This window comes from Leucopleurus acutus (assembly GCF_964270905.1).
Source record: "Leucopleurus acutus genome assembly, chromosome: 16".
In the NCBI taxonomy this organism is placed as follows: Eukaryota; Metazoa; Chordata; class Mammalia; order Artiodactyla; family Delphinidae; genus Leucopleurus; species Leucopleurus acutus.
In genome coordinates, this window is record NC_139158.1 from 22,307,239 (window position 1) to 22,329,981 (window position 22,743).

At 41.2% G+C, this 22,743-nt stretch overlaps 1 protein-coding gene across 3 annotated transcripts in view; it reads right to left on the minus strand.

Moving 5' to 3' along the window:
- Positions 1-902: 902 nt before the first annotated feature.
- LOC309973757 (acyl-coenzyme A synthetase ACSM1, mitochondrial-like) overlaps positions 903-22,743 on the minus strand; it is a 46,915-nt gene continuing 25,074 nt past the window's right edge. For all 3 annotated transcript variants that reach the window (XM_082858173.1, XM_082858174.1, XM_082858175.1), the window contains 6 exons: positions 22,523-22,603; positions 21,880-21,981; positions 5,370-5,497; positions 4,189-4,288; positions 2,745-2,864; positions 903-1,250 (listed from right to left, as the gene is read on the minus strand). In XM_082858173.1, coding sequence (XP_082714299.1) covers positions 1,164-1,250; positions 2,745-2,864; positions 4,189-4,288; positions 5,370-5,497; positions 21,880-21,981; positions 22,523-22,603 — 618 coding nt within the window. In that variant the 3' untranslated portion in view covers positions 903-1,163. The remainder of the gene's footprint in view (positions 1,251-2,744; positions 2,865-4,188; positions 4,289-5,369; positions 5,498-21,879; positions 21,982-22,522; positions 22,604-22,743) is intronic.

The window sequence follows — 22,743 nt, forward strand, 5'->3', positions numbered from 1 at the left end:
GTGTGTGAGCTGTCCATGAGCCCAACACCTGAGTCCCCAGGTGAGGCTGGGGGTGATTCTTTACCTGTGCGTCTCTGTGTTTGTGATGTCTGTATATTACCCTGTGAGTGTGTGTATCTGTGCACCTCAGAAGAGGGCAGCTGCAGAGTGGATCTCCCTCTCAGTGACCCCCCAGGAATGGGTGAGAAGGAGACAATATGCGCTTCTCTCACCCCCAGGCTCAGCCTCTTCTGCCTCTGCTCCTTCCAGCCTCTGGTGGTTCCATCTCAGGCCATAAGGATGGATGGAGTGAAGGGTTAGTTCACAGGACCACAGGCCAGGGGGGGTCAGAGGGCTCTGGATGGCACAGGGCATTACACAGTATAAGGAGAGGTGCCTGGGGAGGACTCCGGGCCCCTGGGGAGGGGCTGGGGAACAAAGCTCCTGGGTCCCTGGGAAGGGCTGGAGGAGTCCTGCAGGATTCCTGGGCCCCCAGAGGGCAGGTACTCACCTGCACTGGTCCAGGCTGGGACCTGCAAGCAGCAACAGCAGCAGCATTATTGGTGGGACGAGAGGCAGTGGGTCCACTGGAGGGTGCAGGTGAGGGATGGTGTGGCAGGCAAGTGTCGTCACCAGGCTGGGCTGCCCTTCCCTCTTCTCCATTCCCCAGACACCACACTTGCCCTGCCTCCCGCCTCACCCCCAGTTGGGCAGAGGCAAGCCAGGCAGGAGCAGACCCCGGGGGCCACATGGACTGTTCCTCCTAGACCTCTATGTCCTGGTCGTCGACTGGGCCACAGAGTCTCTGGAACCAGGAGGGAGAATCAGGCCCTCGGGCAGTCTCTGATGGGGGTTGGGGGAATTACGAGGGACAGCATTTAGCACTGGATCTTTCCCAGAATAAATGCACAACAGACTCACTGTGGATGCTGAGTCAGTATTTAATTTGCTTCAGCCCCATTCTGAGCGCTCAGCTGGGCAATCTGAAAGGAACAGGGAACTTGGAGGAAGGATAGTGATTGATATTAATTTAAAAGAACAAAAATGCTGGAATGTTGACACTCCTGGCTCTCTTTCAAGTCAAGTCTCTCAGCGTTCCTCTCCTCACCCTCACCATCGTGAGGAACCTGAGGCCGCCAGGCATTTGGCCAACATCACACAGTGGTTTCTGAGTTTACTGCCAATTACATCTGACCAAACTCCTTCTTCCGGAGTTCACTTCTTTTTATCTTGCCAGTGATGGTTTTGGGCAGCTCTGAGACAAACTCCACCTGGTTGAGGATAAAGCAAACACATTCTGACTAAGTCCCCCCGTCATTTTCTATCAACCCTCAGCTCTCCTCCTTTGCCCTCTCACAGTCCCCCAGACAGGCTGGCGCCATGTGGGGGCCTTAATGGGGTCCACCATTTATGTCAGATTCTCCTCTGACCTCCTGAAGTTGGATGCAGCCCTTTGATGTACTTTGACCAGTGAAATATGAGAAGGAGTGAAGTGTGCCACCTCTAACAGAAAAGGTGGGAGTCATTGAAACAGGCCACCCCCTCTGTCCATCTCTTCTAGTGCTCTGGGAGGTACCTACATGGTGGCTGCTCCTTTATCCTGGTCCCAGGATGAGGGGATGTGGAGCAAAGGCTCCGGGAAAGCTATGGTGGACAAGTGGCGTGAGCAAGAAAGACACCGTCCTTGTTATAATCCACTGCAACTTTGGGACTCTTTGTTACCCACAGTAACATGTAGCCCTTCCTGACTGGTACGCATCCTCTACTCTACTCTCGATAAAGCATCAGATGCTAATGTTAGCAGCATGAACTCTGTTGTCAGATACACATGGGGTTGAATTCCAGCTTCTATTTACTCTAATCTCAGGCAACTTACTTTGAGTCTCTAAGCCTCAGTTTCCTCTCTGTAGACTGGGATGATTATCTCAGGTTGTGGAGAGGATTAAATGAAATAATAATGCATGTAAAGCATTGAGTCCAGGGCCTGGTACACACAGTAAATGCTCAATAAATGTTAGCTATATAGCTTTATAATATGTATTGATTGTAAACATTCAGACAATGCAGCAAAGTATTACTACAAAAGAAGGAAATTTTAACTTGTTTTTAAACATATCAGATAGCACTACGTAGGTTATTTCTTAGCCTGCTTTTTTATCTCAATAATATATTATTGTGATATTTTATGTTAAAAATCTTCATCATCAGTTTAAATTACAGAATAATATTAAATTCCATGAGTAATTTCATCATTTCTCTATTGCTGCACAGTTTTATAGCTTGTGCACAGCATTTAAAACAAATGAAGTTGAACAAAAAATATCAGAATGTATTACATGTTGTTAGGGTAAATATCATTTTGTTCTTTGTTGTTTGCTATGTGTGTATATGGGTGTTGGGTTGCAGTACAGAATCTATTTCTCACGGCAGAATGTTTTTTAATAGCTTGGAAGTTGCTGGTTTGGGTGTCTTTTTCAAATTTTGAAAGATTATAAATAACCTTCCTGGATATCCTTGGGCAATTGTCTGATTTTTTTCTTTAGGCTGCCACTCCAGCAAAGGATGAGTTCCTGACACAGGATCCAGGTTCCATCCGATTCAGTGGGCTCCCTCACACCCCTAAGCTGAAATGCTTCTTCTGCAGAGAAAAATATTAGTGCTCTTGGCCTCTTAGGCTTCACCCCAGACACTGTTTGAGACTTGAGGCAGTGGAGCCCCCAGAACCACTCACAGGGACCAGACCCCATCCATCTGCTCTCGCTCACCTTCCTTGGGTACTTGTACGGGGCTGTCACTGACTTCACATGCTGCTGCAGCTCCTTGGTGAGCTGGTCTCGATCATGGGACAGGAAGTTTGGGGTCAGGACAATGAAAGCCTTCACTACCTGCAGTGAAGAAGCAGAGTGGAGGCTCAGAGAGAGGGACAACCAAAGCATAGTTTAAGGAGTAAATGCCTGGGACTTCCCTGGAGATCCAGTGCTTAAGACTCTGCACTCCCACCACAGGGGCCGCGGGTTTGAGCCCTAGTCAAGGAACTAAGATGCCGCATGCCATGCCACACTGCACGGCCAATAAATAAATAAATAAAAATTTAAAAATAATTTTCAGGGCTTCCGTGGTGGTGCAGTGGTTGAGAGTCCGCCTGCCGATGCAGGGGACACGGGTTCGTGCCCCGGTCCGGGAAGATCACACATGCCGCGGAGCGGCTGTGCCCGTGAGCCATGGCTGCTGAGTCTGCGCGTCCGGAGCCTGTGCTCCGCAACGGGAGAGGCCACAACAGTGAGAGGCCCGCGTTAAAAAAAAAAAAAAAAAAAAAAAAAAAAATTTTCAGTTTAAAAATTTTTTTAATTAAAAAAAATTTTTTTAAATAAAATAAATGCTTACAAAATGGGAAAGCAAACTGACAGCAGAGCCTTTGGAAATCCGAGGTTCAAATCTCAATGCTTCCAATTTCCACTCTTTGCTTTGGAACATTACTTAACCTATCTTAATCTCGATCTCCTTCTCTGCGAAATGGGGAGAGGACAGGTGCATTCCTCATCAGGTTCATGCAAAGATTCCATGAGACAATACACATAAAACGTGAAGCCAGTTTAAATGTATTTGTATTCCTATTATTTTTATCATCACCATTTTCACTATTATTGTAGGTAGAGTCCTGTGGGCATTTAATAATAGCTAAGACCTTGTGGGCATTTAATAACGTTGGTAATTTATTAGTTTCCTATTATTATTCATGTCCTCATTTAACTTCTCAGGGATTGTACATAGAAGGTGTTCAATAAACACCTGTTGAATCAAGGATGCATGCTCTGGAGCCAGGGTGCTCAATTTCCCACCACTTATTAGCTGTGTAATCCAGGCAAGTTATTTAACCTCTTTATGCTTCTGTTTCCTTCTCTGCAAAAAGGCATTAAAAGAGTCCTTAATTCATTGTGTTCTGTGAGGGATAAATGAGCTGACACCCAGTAAGAGCTGATTAACTGCTAGATGGCAGCAGCAGCAGCATTCACTATCAGCATCGTTTCAGTCACAGATGAGGCCACAGTGCCCCCTGCTGACCACATCGTGTAAGTGCACATGCACATCAACCATGCCCTCCCTTCATCCTAGGTCCAAGGCTGGGTAGGTATGGCCGGGAAGTTTTCCCCTCACCTGCCTTCCCAGCCCCACGCCCAGCCACGATGACCTCCACGTCCCGTTCCTCACCTCCCCTCGAATCGGGTCCGGGCTGCTCACCACAGCGGACTCAGCCACCGCTGGGTGCTCTGCCAGGGCGTTCTCCACTTCTGCCGGCCCAATGCGGTACCTGCAGGACCAATGGTTCCTTCTGAGCCAGTTCCCGGGCGAGGGTGACCCAGGCCCTCAGATCGCATCTTTTGGAGAGACACATCTTCCCTTGGCACGGAGTGTATCTGTCACAGGGCGCCAGGGCCTGTGTAATGGGACTGAAATGTGAAGTCCTGAACGTTCCATGCTGAGAAATACAAGGCTCAGGTGCCCCCCAGGTGAGACAGGAGGTGAATGCTTCATCCTCCCAGAGCTCTGGGGCTTGGCTCAAGCTCAAGCAGCTTCCCCTGGCATGAAAACTCCTTAGCTTAAACATTTGTACAAAGTTTACAGCCTGTTCCTCACTATATCAGCATTGGTTTTAGAAATGAAAAGCAACAAACTCAATTTTCCTGAAATTCCCAAGAAAACATGTTATTCTAGTGTAACGTGTCATTTTTTTTCTTTATAAATCATGTAAGAGTTAGGAACAACAGACTTGGAGTCAAACCGCCTTTGTTCAAATCTGGCCTGCACCCTGTACTGTCTTTGAAACTTCAGGCAACGTTTTTCACTGGTCACTGACTCCGTTTGCTCATGTAAAATGGGCATAATCATGGGGATTCCCTGGCTGTCCGGGGTTAGGGCTACGTGCTCCCACTGCAGGGAGCACGGGTTCAATCCCCGCTCGGGGAACTGAGATCCTGCATGCCGCACACTTGGGGCCTCCATACACACACCCTCTCTGCCCCCGCAAAAAAATAAAATAAAATGGGCATAATCACATCTACCTTACAGCATTGGGAGGTGGTTCGTATAAAGCTCTACAGAGAGTACGGTCACATAATACGTATTCCAGAAAGGTGAATTTTATTATTGTTGTTGTTATGTGCTTCTGTGACACGTGGTTCACTACAGGAGCACACAGAATAAGGTCCCTCAACAAATAGGGCCCAAAGTCAAGTCTTCCTTCCCAGTGCCTCTAACTTGCACGATGTCTTACTTTGGTTCAGAGTTAGGCTGAGAGTCCATCACCAAGGCATGAAGGAATGTCTGGGCATGCTACCTCCCACCAGGCTCGTGAGGGTGGTACCTTCCGGTTCAGCGTCAGCCATACCTACCCCGAGGCATTGATGACATCATCGGCCCTCCCCAGGAACCAGAAGTAGCCCTCTGCATCCATGGTTGCTCTGTCCCCACTGTTGTAAAAGTCCCCACACTCCACTTCGGCTGTCTTCACCGGGTTACTCTGCAAAGACATCGACACTCCTCTGTCAAAAACAGTGAGTTTAGAGATGATGAGCTACAACAATGAGCTCAGAACTGGGTTTGAATCCTGCTTCTGGCTCTACCTGGCACCTGGGCAATTTTTATAATCTGAGTTACTTTCATGACATGCAAGCACTCAATGCATGCTACTGGTCGATTAGTGAACAATGTTAAACCAATTTTAAGAACAATTTTTTAAAAAAATTTTATTTATTTATTTTTGGCTGGGTTGGGTCTTCATTGCTGCACGTGGGCTTTCTCTAGTTGCGGCGAGCGGGGCTACTCTTTGTTGCAGTTCACGGGCTTCTCATTGCGGCAGCTTCTCTTGTTTTGGAGCACAAGCTCTAGGTGTGGGAGCTTCAGTAGTTGTGGCACGTGGGCTCAGTAGTTGTGGCTCACGGGCTCTAGAGTGCAGGCTCAGTAGTTGTGGGACACAGGCTTAGCTTCTCCGCGGCATGAGGGATCTTCCTGTACCAGGGATCGAACCCGTGTCCCCTGCATTGGCAGGCGGACTCTAAACCACTGCGCCAACAGGGAAGCCCATTGCCTCCGGTTTTTGGCAAGAGATACTGTTTTCCACTTGAGATACCAGATCAAATTCTGTTTTAAACAAATGCTTTAAAGTAATTTGATTTAAAGTGAAAAATAATGTAAGTAATAATATACATGGTGCATGGATGTGGCAGAAAATAGTTGACGTGGACTTGAATGACTGACATTTAGGAGACACCACATCAAAGGGTACAGAAAAAGTCCCACCCCCAAATCATGTACCATTTGAGCTGCTCTCCATCTCAGTGTACTCTGATACAGTTGACCTGACACATCCCTGTGGACACGTCTTCCCTGAAGGAAATGATATTTCTTGATGTCAATCATCTGAGGTAGGGTCAGAGATTGGAACCTTGCAGATGGGACTCCCACACCCAGGGAAGGAATTCCTTTGTCTCTCCGGGCCTGAACTTCTTGGAAGTAGATCTCAGAGCCATTGAAGAGCTCCTGAATGGTAGGAGAATAGTATCACATCTACTACACAGAGAGGGTCAGAGTCTAGAGAGGCACCTAATTGAGTTCTTCACCTTGACTACTTTTAAAAAGTGCTACTGGTGGGTGATGTCAAGAAAACATGGCAAATGAGGAAGCTTTAAGGTCTCATTTCCCCCAAAAAACTACAAAAAAAGTACAAGAAGTTGAATTGACTATGTACGACGTCTGGGAAAGAGTCAAAGGCTTGAAACAACCTTATAAATACCCAATCAAGAAAAAGCCATCTTAAAAATGGTACAAAGTTTTGTGACATTTTATTCACCCTTGCTCCAGCCTTTCTCCTGCATCGCAGTTTTGGTCTTGAGCAGATGGCAGCCCAGTTCCCAGTTCCCCTGCTCCAACCAGAGAGAGCAGAGAAGATCTCATTTGCAAATTATTGTACACACCTGTTGTAACCTGTCTGGGGATAATGGGAGGACTGGTGCAAGGCACGCAGTTCATGTAACTCAGAATATAAGTGGGAAAAGCAATAGGCACTGTTCATAGAAGCTACCTGGAAGACTACAAAACTAAAAGGTACCTAAGGTAAGAAATTATGGGTGGAGATTTACAATAGATCATCAAGGTCTGGAGGAGAAGCTGGGGTGAGATTCTTTCAGGAAATTAGGATATTCAAGACAGCTGTGCACATGGCGGTATCTAGAAAACCATGCACATACCTGAGCAAGACGTGTGCTCACAAGAGTCCTAGGAAGACCTTAAGGTTTCACCTCAGACTGATCTCTAGGCGCAGAGCAAGCTGAGCTAAGTGGTGAAGGAGTACCCCAGCACAGACCTAACTTGTACATTGGTTGTTCTCTCCTTTTTGTTGTGATTGGTATTTTTGTTTGTTTGACCTCTTGACACTCAAGAAAATCTCTGTCAAAACATTAGCTGAACATGAGCTAAATGATCAGAAACTTCAGTGTGATCACACATGGCCAATAATTGTCGTTGCAAGAAGAGTTTGGAAACGTCTCAAAACAAACATACTGTTATAGGCTTCAACAGTCAACAAAACGAAACAAGAACAACGACAAAACCCCAGACACCCCAACCCCCAGGGAAGCAGGAGAATCTGATTTCCAGAGTTACCACATTGTAATAGTGAGAGGCCCAATATTCAACTAAAAATTACAAGACATACAATGAAACAGAAATCATGCCTCAGGACTTCCCTGGTGGTCCAGTAGTAAAGAATCCACCTTCCAATGCAGCAGAAACGGGTTCGATCCTTGGTCAGGGAACTAAGAGCCCACATGCTGTGGGGCAACTAAGCCCACGCACCACAACTACTGAGTACGTTTGCCTCAACTAGGTAGGCCGCATGCTGCAAACTACAGAGCCCACACACTCTGGAGCCTGTGCACCATAACTAGAGAGAGAAAATCCACACGCCACAACTAGAAAGAAGCCCGCACACTGCAACAAAAGATCCCACATGCCACAACAATGATCCTGTGTATTGCACTAAGACCCTACACAGCCAAAAGTAAAAAATAGATAAATAAAATAAATAAATATTTAAAAACATCATGCCTCATTCAAAGGAATGAAATTAATTGACAGAAACCATCCCTGAGGAAGCCCAGACATAAGACTTACTAGACAAACAGTTTAAATCAAGCTTGTTAAATGTGGTCACAGAGGTAAAGGAAGAAATGGACAAAGCACTTCAAGAAGTCAGAAAAGTGACATGTGGACAAAATGAGAATATCAACAAAGAGATGGAAATTATGGAAAGGCACCAAACAGACGTTCTAGAAAAGGGCAATAACTAAAACAAAAAATTCACTGAAGTATTTGGCAGTAGTTTAAAGCAGGAATAAGAAAGAATCAGAGAGTTGAAGACAGAACAATAGAAGTTATTGGGTCTGAGGAGCAAACAGGAAAAAAATTGAAGAAAAGCAAACAGAGCCTAATGGACTTGCATGACACCATCGAGCAGACAAACATGTGCATTATGAGAGAAGGAAATGAGACAGAGAAAGGGACAGGAATAGTATTTGAAGATATAGGGGCAAAATCTTCTCAAATGTAATGAAACAAATGAATTCACAAATACAAGAAGTTCAAAGAAATCCAATAAGATAATCCCAAGAGACCCACACCAGGATACATAAAAATCACAATATTGCAAGCCAAACAGAATCTTGAAAACAGCAAGAGAAGTGACTCATCACATACAAGGATCCTCAGTAAGATTATCAGCTGATTCTCACAGGAAACCTTGAAGGCCAGAAGTGGTGGGATTACATATTTAAAGTGTTGAAAGAAAAAAACCTGTCAATCAAGACTTCTCTATCTTGCCTTCAAAACGCTCCTTAAAAATGAGGGAGAAATTAAGATATTTTCAGATAAAAGCTGAGGGCGTTCATTGCCACTAGACATGCCCTAGCAGATATGGTAAAGGAATTCCTACAGGTTAAAATGAAAAGACTCTAGACATGTGTCAAATCCATATAAAGATATCTTTGGAAAAGTTAAGTGTGTGGGCAAATGTAAAAGCCAATATTACTGTAATTTTGATTTGTGACTTTTAATTTTCTATAGTATTTTTTTTTATTTATAAAAAAATTCTAAGTCTATATTTTTGGGTACACAGTGTACAAAGATATAATTTATGGAATCAGTATCAGAAAGAGGGGACAAAGCTCTATAGAAGTAGAGTTTCTTGTTTTTGTTTCTTTAATGCTTACATGTTTTTAATGAGGTAGCATTGGTTTATAACATCATATGTTTCATGCATACATTATAATTTGACTTCTTTATACACTACAGCACGCTCACCACAAAAACTCTAGTTTCCATCTTTTACCATACAATTGACCCTCTTTACTCACTTTGCCCTCCAACCCCCATCCCCTCTGATAACCATTAATATGATCTCCATATCTATGCTTTTGTTTTGTTTGTTTGTTTTTCTAATATTCCACATATGAGTGGAATCACAGGTATTTGTCCTTCTCTGTTTTGTTGATGGTTTCATTTGTTGTGCAGAAGCTTTTTAGTTTGGTGTAGTTCCATTTGTTTGCTTTTGTTTTTGTTGCCCTTACCCGAGGAGACATAGCCAAAAATATGTTGCTAAGACCAGTGTCAAAGAGCACACTGTCTATGTTTTCTTCTAGGAGTCTTATGGTTTTAGGTCTTACATTCAAGTTTTTTAATCCATTTTGAGTTAATTTTTGTGTATGACGTCAGATAGTGGTCTAGTTTCACTCTCCTGTCTGTGGCTGTCCAGCTTTCCCAACATCATTTATTAAAGAGACTTTCTTTTCTCCATTGTAGATTCTTGGCTCCCTTGTCATAAATTTGTTGTCCATATATGTGTGAGTTTATTTCTGGGCTCTCAAATATTTCCATTGATCTATGTGTCTGTTTTTCTGCCAAATTATTTTGAATAGTATAACTTTGTAGTATGATTTGAAATCAGCAAGTGTGATACCTCCCACTTTGTTCTATTTTCTCAGTGAGGATTGCTTTGGCTACTTGGGGTCTTTTGTGGTTCCAGACAAATTTAGAATTCTTTGTTCTATTTCTGTGAAAAATGTTATTGCGATTTTGATAGGGATTGCACTGAAGTTGCAGATTACTTTAGGTAAAATGAACATTTTAACAATGTTATTCCTTCCAATGCATGAGTATGAACTAGTTTTCCATTTCTTTGCTTCTTCTTCAATTTCTTTCAACAATGTCTTATAGTTTTTAGTGTACAGGTCTTCCTCCTCCTTAGTTAAATTTATTCCTAAGGATTTTATTCTACTTGTTGTGATTGTAAATGGGATTTTTTTCTTAATGTATTCTTCTGCTAGTTCATTGTTATTATATATAAATGCAACAGATTTTTGTATACTGATTTTGTGCCCTGCAACTTTCCTCTTTTCATTTATTAGTTGCAATAGTTTTTGGTGGAGTCTTTAGGGTTTTCTACATATAAAATCATGTCATCTGCAAATAAGGTGACAAGTAAAATTTGTCACCTTTCCAATTTGGATGACTTTTATTTCTTTTTCTTGCCTATCTGCTGTGATTAGAACTTCCAATAGTATGTTGAATAAGAGGGGCGAGGATGCTCATCCTCGTCTTCTTCCTGATTTTAGAGGGATGGCTTTCAGTGTCTCACTGTTGAGTATGGTTTTAGCTGTGGGTTTGTCATAAATGGGCTTTATTATGTTGAGGTATATTCCTTCCATACCCACTTTATTGAGAGTTATTTTTAATCATAAATGGATGTTAAACATTGTCAAATGATTTTTCTGCAACTGTAGAGATAATCATATGATTTTTATTCTTTGTTAATGTGGTGTATCACATTGCTTAATTTGCATATATTGAGCCATCCTTGGATCCCTGTAAGAAGTCCCACTCCATCATGGTGTATAATCCTTTTAATGTATTGTTGTATTAGGTTTGCTATTTTTTTTTAATTATTTATTTTTGGCTGTGTTGGGTCCTTGTTTCTGTGAGAGGGCTTTCTCTAGTTGCGGCGAGCAGGGGCCACTCTTCATCACGGTGCACGGTCCTCTCACTGTTGCAGCCTCTCGTTGCAGAGCACAGGCTCCAGACGCGCAGGCTCAGTAGTTGTGGCTCACGGGACTAGTTGCTCCGTGGCATGTGGGATCCTCCCAGACCAGGGCTCGAACCCGTGTCCCCTGCATTGGCAGGCAGACTCTCAGCCACTGCACCACCAGGGAAGCCCAGTTTGCTAATATTTTGTTGATAACTTTTGCATCTATGTTCATCAGAGATACTGGCTTGCAATTTTATTTGTTGTGTGTGTTATCCTCGTCTGGTTTGGTATCAGTCTAATGTTGGCCTTGTAAAATGAGTTGGGAAACTGTCCTTCCTCTTCAATTTTTTGGAATAGTTTGAATATGATAGGTATTAAGTCTTCTTTGAATGTTTGGTAGAATTCAGCAGTGCAGCCATCTGGCTTTCTGGGAGGTTTTCAATTACTGTTTCAATCTCCTTAATGTTGATCAGTCTATCCAGATTTTCTTTTTCTTCATGATTCAATCTTAGAAGGTTGCATGATTCTAAGAATGTTTCCATTTATTCTAGGTTGTCCATTTTTTTCATAATATTCTCATAATCTTTTGTATTTCTGTAGTATCCATTGTTATTACGCCTCTTTTGTTTTTTATTTTATCAGTGCCTTCTCTCTTTTTTCCTGTGAGTTGAGCTACAGGTTTGTCAATTTTGTTTATCTTTTCAAAGAACCAGCTCTTTCTTTCATTGATCTTTTCTATTGTCTTTTAAGTATCTATTGCATTTGTTTCTGCTCTTATTTTTAATATTTCCTTCCTTCTACTGTCTTTGGGCTTCACCTATTCTTTTTCTAGCTCCTTTAAGTGTAAGGTTAAATAGTTTGAGACTATTTTTGCTTCTTGATGTAGGCCTGTATCACTATGAACTTCCCTCTTAGTACCAGTTTTGCTGCAACCCACAGATTTTGGTATGTTATACTTTTATTTTTAGTTGTCTTAAGGTATTTTTAATTTTTTCCTTTAAGTTCTCCCTTGACACAGTAGTTGTTCAGCACCATGGTGTTTAGTCTCCACATATCTGTGACTTTTCTAGCTTTCTTCTTGTAGTTGATTTCTAGTTTCATACCATTATATTCAGAAAAGATGCTTGAAAGGATTTCAGTCTTCTTAAATTTATTGAGACTTATTTTGTGTCCAAACACATGGCCTAACCTTGAGAATGTTCCATGTGCACTTGAGAAGAATGTGTAGTCTGCTGCTTTTGCATAGAATGTTCTATATACGTCTCTTCAGTCCATTTGGTCTAATGTTTTATTTAAGGCCATTGTTTCCTTGTTGACTTTTTGTCTAAATGATCTACCCATTAACGTAAGTGGAGTGTTAAAGTCCCCTACTATTATTGTGCTGCCATCAGTTTCTCCCTTTACGTCTGTTAATAATCGCTTTATATATTTTGGTACTCCTAGGTTAGGTGTATACAGTCGTTAGTTCCAGGAACCCCTGCAGATACCAAAATTTGAGGATGCTCAAGTCTCTTATAATTTGCATATAATGTACAAACAATTTCCTGTAAAGTTTACATCATCTCTAGATTACTTATAATACCTAATACAATGTAAATGCTATGCAGATAGTTGCCGGCACACAACAAAGTTAGATTTGCTTTTTGCTTCTCTCTGGAATTGTGTTCTGAATTTTTTTTCATCTGCAGGTAGTTGAATCTGTGGATGTAAAACAGGCAGATCTGGAGGGTTGACTGTATATATATTAATAAATATCATATATTCTTGAAGGGTTATCTCCTTTATCATTATGTAATGTTCATCTTTTGCTCTTCTTACCTTTCTTGGCTTGAAGTCTTTTGTCTGTTATGAATATAGCTACACCCAGTTGTTTTGGCTGCCCTTTGCTTGCAGTATCATCTCGCATCCCTTCACTCAGAGCCTATTTTTTTTTAGAGCTGAGATGAGTCTCCTGGAGGCAGAATATAGTTGGATCTTGTTTTTTTTTTTTTTTAAAGAATATGTTTGGGGTAGGAGTTTATTAATTTATTTATTTTTGCTGTGTTGGGTCTTCGTTTCTGTGCGAGGGCTTTCTCTAGTTGTGGCAAGCGGGGGCCACTCTTCATCGTGGTGCGCGGGCCTCTCACTATCGTGGCCCCTCTTGTTGCGGAGCACAGCCTCCAGACGCGCAGGCTCAGTAGTTGTGGCTCACGGGCCCAGTTGCTCCGCGGCATGTGGGATCCTCCCAGACCAGGGCTTGAACCCGTGTCCCCTGCATTGGCAGGCGGACTCCCAACCACTGCGCCACCAGGGAAGCCCCTGGATCTTGTTTTTTAATCCATCCAGCCACTGTCTCTTTTGATGGGTGACCTTAATCCATTGGCATTTAGGGTGATCACTGATGATATATGAGGACTTAGTTCTGCCATTTTATCTTTTGTTTTCTGGTCGCTCTGTAGTGCCACTTTTTTGTTGTTTGTTTGTTTTGGGTTTTTTTGGGGTTTTGTTTTGTTTTTTTCCTTGTGTTTCTTTCTGCCATTTTAGTTTGGTGGTTTTCTATGTTGTTTTTCTTCAGCTTATTCTTTTTTTATGTTTTGTTTTGTGGTTACCATGAGGTTTGTATAAAATGTCTCATAAATAAAACAGCCCTTTTTCTGTAGATAACATCTTATCTCATTTGCCTATACAGGTTCCATCGTTTTCCTGTTCCCCCTTTATATTTGGTGTGTGTGTGCCTCAAATTATCTTCTCTTCTACTGTAAGTGTGTTACCAGATTGAAGTACCTTAGTTATTTTTACTGCTTTCCCCCCTTTTATGCTATAACTGTTTAACAACTTATATAGAGTTGCAATTTTCTGATTCTATCTATTTACTCTAAGTTTTGTGTATTTTTGTCTTTTCATTTTGGTAGAAGAGCTCCTTTCAACATTTCTTGTAAGGCAGGTTTAGTGGTGATGAACTCCCTCAACTTTTGTTTGTCAGGGAAAACCTTTATTTCTCCTTCACATCTGAAGGATAACTTTGCTGGTTAGAATAGTCTTGGCTGACAGTTTTTATCTTTCAACAATTTGAGTATGTCATTCCACTCTCTCCTGGCCTGTAGAGTTTCTGCTGAGAAATCTGCTGATAGGCTAATGCGGGTACCTTTGCAGGACAATGTCTTTTTTTCCCCACTGCCTTTAAAATTCTTTTTTTATCATTGATTTTGATAGCTTAATATAATGTGCCTTGGAGAAGGTCTGTTTGCACTGAGATAATTAGGTGTTCTGTTAGCTTGTGGAGTCATATATCCAGTTCCTTCTCCTGGTTTGGGGAGTTCTCAGCTATTATTTCTTATTTTTTTATATGCTCTCTGATCTCATCTTCTCTCCTCCTTGTGGAATACCAATTATCCTTATGTTATGTTTTCTAATGAGTTTCTTCATTTTTTAAAACCTTATTTCTCTCTCCTACCTGAATCATTTCTAGATTTCTATCTTTGAGCTCACTAATTCTCCTTTCCATATGGTCTGCTCTATTTCCAGTGGTTTCTAGTACAGTCTTTATCTCATTTTATTGAGTTCTTCAGCTCCAGAATTCGTTTGTTTCTTTTTTAGGGTAACCAATCTCTTTTGTAAAGTATTCCTCTGTTCATCAACTTTATTCCTGAGCTCATTGAATTGCTTTTCTGAGTTTTCTTGTAGCTCAGTGAGTTTCTTCATGATACCTATTTTGAATTCTCCATTAGTTAAAGCATGCTCTTCTGTGATTTTCACTTTGGTTTCTGGAGAATTGTCATTTCTTTTTTGGTATACTGCATTGCTGTCATTTTTCATGGTGCTTGATGAGATGTTCCTGTGCCAGTGCATTTGAAGTATCCAACACCTTTCTTAATAGATAAAGTTTTGCTTACTTTGTTTCTAACAAACCAATAATTGGTAACTAGAGGTTTTTCCTTTGTTTTTAAGTAGGTGGCACTACAGCACAAGTTTTTTTTTTTTTTAACATGTTTATTGGAGTATAATTGCTTTACAATGTTGTGTTAGTTTCTGCTTTATAACAAAGTGAATCAGTTATACATATACATGTGTTACCATATCTCTTCCCCCTTGCGTCTCCCTCCCTCCCACCCTCCCTATCCCACCCCTCTAGGTAGTCACAAACCACGGAGCTGATCTCCCTGTGCTATGCAGCTGCTTCCCACTAGTTATCTATTTTATGTTTGGTAGTGTATATATGTCCATGCCACTCTCTCACTTTGTCACAGCTTACCCTTCCCCCTCCCCATATCCTCAAGTCCATTCTCTAGTAGGTCTGTGTCTTTATTCCCGTCTTACCCCTAGGTTCTTCATGACTTTTTTTTTTCTTAGATTCCATATATATGTGTTAGCATATGGTATTTGTTTTTCTCTTCCTGACTTACTTCACTGTGTATGACAGACTCTAGGTCCATCCACCTCACTACGAATAACTCAATTTCGTCTCTTTTTATGGCTGAGTAATATTCCATTGTATATATGTGCCACATCTTCTTGTGTTTTTTTTTTTTTTTTTTTTTTTTGCGGTACGCGGGCCTCTCACTGTTGTGGCCCCTCCCATTGCGGAGCACAGGCTCCAGACGTGCAGGCTCAGCGGCGATGGCTCATGGGCCCAGCCGCTCCGCAGCATGTGGGATCCTCCCAGACTGGGGCACAAACCCATGTTCCCTGCATCGGCAGGCAGACTCTCAACCACTGCGCCACCAGGGAAGCCCAATGTGCCACATCTTCTTTATCCATTCATCTGTTGATGGACACTTAGTTTCCTTTCATGTCCAGGTTTTTGGTTCGTCTTTCCAGAGCTGCCTCTTGTGGTATTTGAGAATCTGCACTTTCCATCTTCCATTGTCTCTGTGGAAGGTGTGGCCCCATGCCCTCATAATTGCTTCTTGTGCTCCTGGGGTCACTGGTGCCTTGCTGTTGCTGGTGTCACTTCTGTTGCTGGCATCACCACCAGGAGCACTGGTATGGCAGAAGTTTCCGCTGTGTCTGGGGTTGCCTAGGTTGCAGCCACTGCTGCCCCATTGGGGGTAGTTGGAGGGAGGGGTAGAAGCTGGGGTCAGAGGTTGTCATGTTCATGGGCACCACCACAAGCAGGGGTCTGGAGTTTCATGTGCTCCTGTGGCTGAAGGGACTGGGGTCATGGGGCTCACTTCTACTGCTGCCCAGTTCTCTGTGGCCATGGGCACTGCTGCAGCTGGAAGCCAGAGTCATGTGTGTCACCTTTGCTGCTGCTGCTGGATTCTCTGGGGCTGTGGCTCAGCCATGATAGCCAGGAGGCCACTGGTTCTGCCTCTTCTATGTGTTCCAACCCATCCACCTTCAGATTACAGATGTGTAGATCTCTCTTGTGTCCTGGTGTGTTGAGCAGAGGAACCGGTGTTGTGTTATGGATGTTTTACTAGTTGTAGATTAAAGGAGAGAGACAAAGGGATTGTCTCACACCACCATAATGCTTAGAAGTACAGCTTTTGTATGTAATTGAAGTTAATTTGGTATCAATACAAATTAGATTGTTATAATTTTAGGATGTTATATGTAATCCCCATAGTAACCATGAAGAAAATATCTAAGGAATATAAACTAAAGGAAATTAGAAGAGAAGCAAAATATGTCACTAAAAAATATCAACTAAATAAGAAAGACGGTAGTGGAGGAAATGAGGAGCAAAAAAGCATTAAGACATACAGAAGATGAATAGCAAAATGGCATATGTAAGTCTTTCCTTATCAATAATTACTTTAAATGTAAATGGGTGAAACTCTCCAATCCAAAGGCAGAGATTTGCAGAATAGATGATAAAACATGATCCAACTCTACACTGTCTATAAGAGACTCATTTCAGATTCAAAGACACAAGTAGGTTGAAAAGATGGAAAAAGACATTCCCTACAAATAGGAGACAAAAGGGTGGCTATCTAATAATATCAGACAAAATAAACTTGAAGTTGAATACTGGCACAAGTGACAATAAATGGACATTATATATTGAAAAAAAGATTAATTCACTGAGACTATATAACATTCAGAAACGTATATGCACCTAACAGCACAGTGCCAAAATAGATGATGCAAACATAGACAGAATTAAAGGGAGAAATCAAAACTCCAAATTATATAAAATAAACATTGATGGAATTGAAGGGAGAAATATACAGTTCTACAATAACACTTGGAGAGTTCAATATATTGCTTTCAATAATGGATAGAACAACCAGAAAGAAGATCAATAATGAAGTGGAGGACTTGACTAACACTACACACCAATCGGATCTGACCGATATACAAAATACCCTGCCTAAGAACAACAGAACACACATTTTTCTCAAATGTACATGGAACATTCTACAGGATGGGTCACATAATATGCCACAAAACAAAGATTAGTACATTTTAGAAGATTGAAATCATACAAGGTATCTTATCTGATCACATAGAATGAAATTAAAAATTAACAACAAAAAGAAAAGTGAGAAATTCACAAATATGTAGAAAATTAAGCAATACAGTCTTAAACAACCAATAAGTCAAAAATGAAATCACAGGGGAAATTAGAAATTACATGGAAATAAATAACAACCAAACTACAACATACCAAAGCTTGTGATTGTAACAAAAGCAGTGTTGCTTAGGAATTTTAAACACCTACATTAGGAAAAAAAAAAATCTCACGTCAATAACTTAACACTTTAAGTAACAAGAAAGAGGAGAGCAAACTAAATCCAAAGCTAGCAAAAGAAGGAAATAAGTTTGGATCTAAGAATAACAAAGTAGCGAATAGGAAAACAATAGAGAGAACAAATAAAGCCAAAAGTTGGTTCTTTGATAAGATCAAAAATTGACAAATGTTTAGCTATATTAAGAAAAAAAGAGATGATTCACATTATTAAAATCGGAAATGCAAGAGGAGATATTACTAGCCATTTTACATTCCAAAAAAAAAAAGTTTATAAGAGAACACTAAAACAATTATACACCAAAAGACAGGGTAATCTAGATGAAAGAGGCAAACTTCTAGAAACACATAATCTACCAAAAATAAATCATGAAGAAATAAAAAATATGAATAGACCTATAACTAGTAAGGAGATTGAATCAGTAATCATCACTCTCATCCCTCCCCACCCTGAAAAGAAAGCCCCAGACCTGACGCCTTCATTGATGAAAACTCCCGAACATTTAGAGAAGAATTAATACCAATTATTCTCAAGCTCTTCCAAAAAATTGAAGGGGAGAAACAAACTCCTTAACTCAATCTATGAGGTCGGCATTACTCTGACACCAAATCCAGACAAAGATACTACAAAAAAAGAACACTACAGACCCTTATGAATAATTAGGGCAAAATTCTCAGCAAAATGCTAGCAAACAGAATTCAGCAACATAGTAAAAGGATTATATACCATGTCCAAGTGGGATTTATTCCTGGTTCAACATATGAAAATCAATCAATGTAATGAACCATGCTGATAGAATGACAGTGGGGGCTGGGGGACCCCATATCTATTCAATTGATGCAGAGAAAGCATTTAACAAAATTCAGTACCCTTTCATGATAAAAACACTCAGTTTATTTCATAAACTAGGAATAGAAGGAAACATCCTCAACATGACAAAGGCCATATATTTAAAAAAAAAAGCATAGCTAACATCATTCTCACTGGACTGAAAGATTTTCTCTTAAGATCAGGAACAAGACAGGAGAGCCTGATCTCACCATTTCTACTAAACAAAGTATTGGAAGTTTACCCAGGTCAATTAGGCAAGAAAAAGAAATGAGGCACCAAAATGAAACAGAATTAAAACTAGATCACAGATAACATGATCTTACATGTACAAAACCCTAAAAAACTTTCTCTCACACACACAAATTGTTAGAGCTAATAAAGGAATTCAGCAAAGTTATAGGAAAGAAAATCAATGCACAAAACTTAAGGTGCAGTTCTATACTTTAACAATTAACAATCCAAAAAGAAAAAACATCAATAAGAATACAATACTAAGGATAAATTTAGTATAGAAGGTGAAAGACTTGTACACTGAAGATTAAAAATCACTGCTGAAAAAGAGAAAGAAGACGTAAATAAATGGAAAAGCATCCCGTATTCATTGATTTGAGACAATATTAAGGTGACAATGCTGCCCAACATTATCTACAGATTCAATGCAATGTCTATCAAAATTTCAGTGGTGTTTTTTCAGACATAGAAAAACCCATCCTAAAATTCACATAAAATCTCAAGGGATCCCAAAGTGCAAAAACAACCTTTAGAAAGGAGAAAAAAGTTGGAGGACTTAAACTCCTGATTTCAGAAACTTACTTCAAAGCTATAGCAAACAAAACAATGTGATACGTTCATAAAAAGAGACATACAGACCACTTGAAGAGCATAGAGAACCCAAAAAGTAACCCTCACATATACTGTCAATTAATTTTAGGCAAGGGTGCCAAGACTATTCAGTGGGAAAGAGTCGTTTTAACAAATGGTGCTTGGAACCTTGGATGTCCACATGGGAAAGAATGAAGTTACCTTATATCATACACAAAAATTAATTCAAAATAGATCAAAAACTTAAATGTAAGAGCTGAGCTTATGAAACTCTTGGAAGAAAACACAGAGGAAAATCTTGCCTTGGATTTCACAATGATTTCTTGAATATGACACCAAAAGCACAGGAAATAAAAGAAAAATATTGAATAGATAAAATGTTCTTCACCAAATTTAAAAACTTCGTATGTCATAGGATACTATCAAGAAAGTGAAAAGACAATGGGAGAAATTATTTGCAAAGCATATAATTTGCATATCTGATAAGGTATTAATAGCCAGCCTACATAAAGAACTCTTACAACTTAGAAACAACAACAGAAAAATGAACAAGCCAATTAAAAATGGGCAAAGAACTTGAATAGACAATTCTCCGAAGATATACAAATGGCCAATAAGAACATGAAAAGATGCTAGTCATTAGAGAAATGTCAATCAAAACCACAATGAGTTACCACTTCAAACCCATTAGAATGGCCATTATTAAAAATAAACTGAAAATAGCAAGTGGGTGTAAGGATATGAGGAAATGAAAAGCCTTGTGCATGTGGAAAACATGTATGGCAATTCCTCAAAAAGTTAAACAGAATTACCATATGATCTAGCAATTCCATTTCTGGGTATATAACCAAAAGAAGGGAAAGCAGGGACCCAAACAGTTACTTGCACAATCAGTGTTCATAGCAGCATTATTCACAAAGGCCAAAAGGTGGAAACAACCCAAATGTCCATCAAAACTTGGTATATACATACAATGGGATATTATTCAGTCTCAAAAGATGACAGTTTGCTAAAACATGGATGAACCTTGAAAACATGGTGCTAAGTGAAATAAGCCAGACACAAAAGGGCAAATGTTGTATGATTCCACTTATATGAGGTAACTAAAATAGGCAAGTTCTTAAAGACAAAAAGTACCATTAGAGGTTACCATATGCGGGGAGATGGGGACTAGGCCGCTGTTGTTTAATGGGAACAGAATTGCTTCTGGGGATGGAGGAAATTGTCTGCAGATGCATGGTGGTGACGGTTGTGCAATATTGTAAATTTTACTCAGTGCTACTGAACGGTATGCTCAGGAATGGTGAAAAGGGTAAATTTTATATCATATATATACATATATATATATATATGCCTCAATAAAAAGAAAATAAAAGAACAGAATATAAGCCCACAAATCTCAAAGGTAGAGTGACATGTCTCAATGCCATGAGAACATGTGAAATGAAGGAAATCAGTGTGGCCATATGCCAAGACATCTTTGCTAAATAAAATATGTTATGTAAAATTTTTTTTTTAAGTCATGGCTTTGGACCATCCCAGTTCAATTTAACCAGAATCTCTGTGGTTGGATCCAAGTATTTAAAAAAACAGAATCCCTCAAGTGATTCTAACGTGCAGGCAGTATTAAGAACTGCTGATCTAGACACCTGTTACTCTGTGTTCATTTTCCCTTTTATCCAACCTTTACACTGTGCTACTGAGAATTAAGGCTAAGGCTTGCATGATTGCTTCTGGACAATAGTACCACAGAGGGACAGGGCCCCACCCCCCCCCCCCCCAAGGCCACAGTGTGAGCACAACAGTGACACCAGTGGCTGTGACTTTGTAGAAAGGAGATGGAGTCTGAGATCAATTTCAGGGTCTGTCTACCCTTCTACGGCCCATCTTGGAAGCTGAGGATTTCCTCTTAGTGGCCACTGCTAGCTAGGGTATGTCTGATGAAGAGTTACAGCAGGTTTCCTTATACTCTATTGTAGGTTTCTGTAGTCCCTGGATTTCTCATTTAGAGTTTGGGGTCCAAAACACACCACTTTGAATCCTAGGCCTGCCATTTATTTGACATGGGAAAGACACGTTAAGCTTCCAGTCTGCAGTTTCTTCCTCTTTAAAGCGGGGATAATAGCGCCCCTGGAGGCTCAGGGAGATTAATAGATTTGTTTGCACCCTGTTGGTAAGTGCGGTGGTATGATGTGAACCCAGTCAAAGCCAGCATTCTTAACCACAAGACATCACTGGACCCCAAGTCTGGTGGTTCTGAAGCCAGGCTGTTTTCTACCCCAACAGTCAGCCCATAAGTGCCAGATGGGTTATGACAGAAAGGGATGTGGGAACACACTATGAGCTTTGAGATTAATTAGAACAGGTTTCATTGACTTGGAGTGAATAAAGGAAGAAGGAAGAAGTCTCAAGATGCAGAGTTGAGTCCAGTCCCTTAGCACCTACACAGCTCCCTGCAAGGATTCTTGGGCCGTGTGGGGGCAGATGGGGTGTCCTTACCTCATAGCACATGAAGATGCCTATGGGCCTGGTGGGCTTGATCCTGATGCCAATGTTTCCTTCAGTGTTGGGCGGCAGGATGTTGCCCTTGTCATCAATGATCTGGAGCAAGACACCTATGAATCTCACCCTGCAGGGATCCCCAACACTCCTGCCCCGCCCAAACACTGCCTGGCTCATTCATGTGACACAGTGGGGGTAGTTGGGGGAGGGGGTTGTGGTAGAGGAACCCTGTCAGAAAATAGAATAAAACTGTCAAAAGTCTTTGAAATCAGCAAATGGTGGAACCCAAGCCATGGGTCTATGTATTTCATGCATATATAGACATCACAAATGTGTCTTCAAGCGAGAAACACGGATCAGGAAAAACTAAAGGCACCCGCAGTGGAGAGAGCTGCCTGTGCTACTGCAAGTACTCTTTCCCAGGCTCGGTGCATGAGGCCTCTGGCGTCCTGGCAAGCTGCGCTCACGCCCAGCACATTGCAGTTCTCAACTGAAAGCTCCCCAGGAAACTGGAGGAAAAGTAGGCGGAGAAGAGGAAGGGCAACCGGGAGGCATGACTGGTTGTGTCACCTCGTGTCACACAGTGGTCCAACCCCAGCCAAGCACTAACTGCTCTCTGCCAATGTCTTTACCACCAGACCTGAATGTCGTAGGGTGGGATGGCCTTCCCCAAGGAACCCGGCTTGATCTTCATCCCCCGGAGAGTGCCACAAGTTGTTCCCTGTTCGCAAAGAAGAGAACTGGGGTTGGCCAAGACTCCAGGCTACTCACAAAGCAGCAAGAATCAAACACAGCAACCTTGCTCACAGATGTCATTTTGATGCTGTTTAAAGAGCCCTCATGGGGAAGCTAGAAGCCATC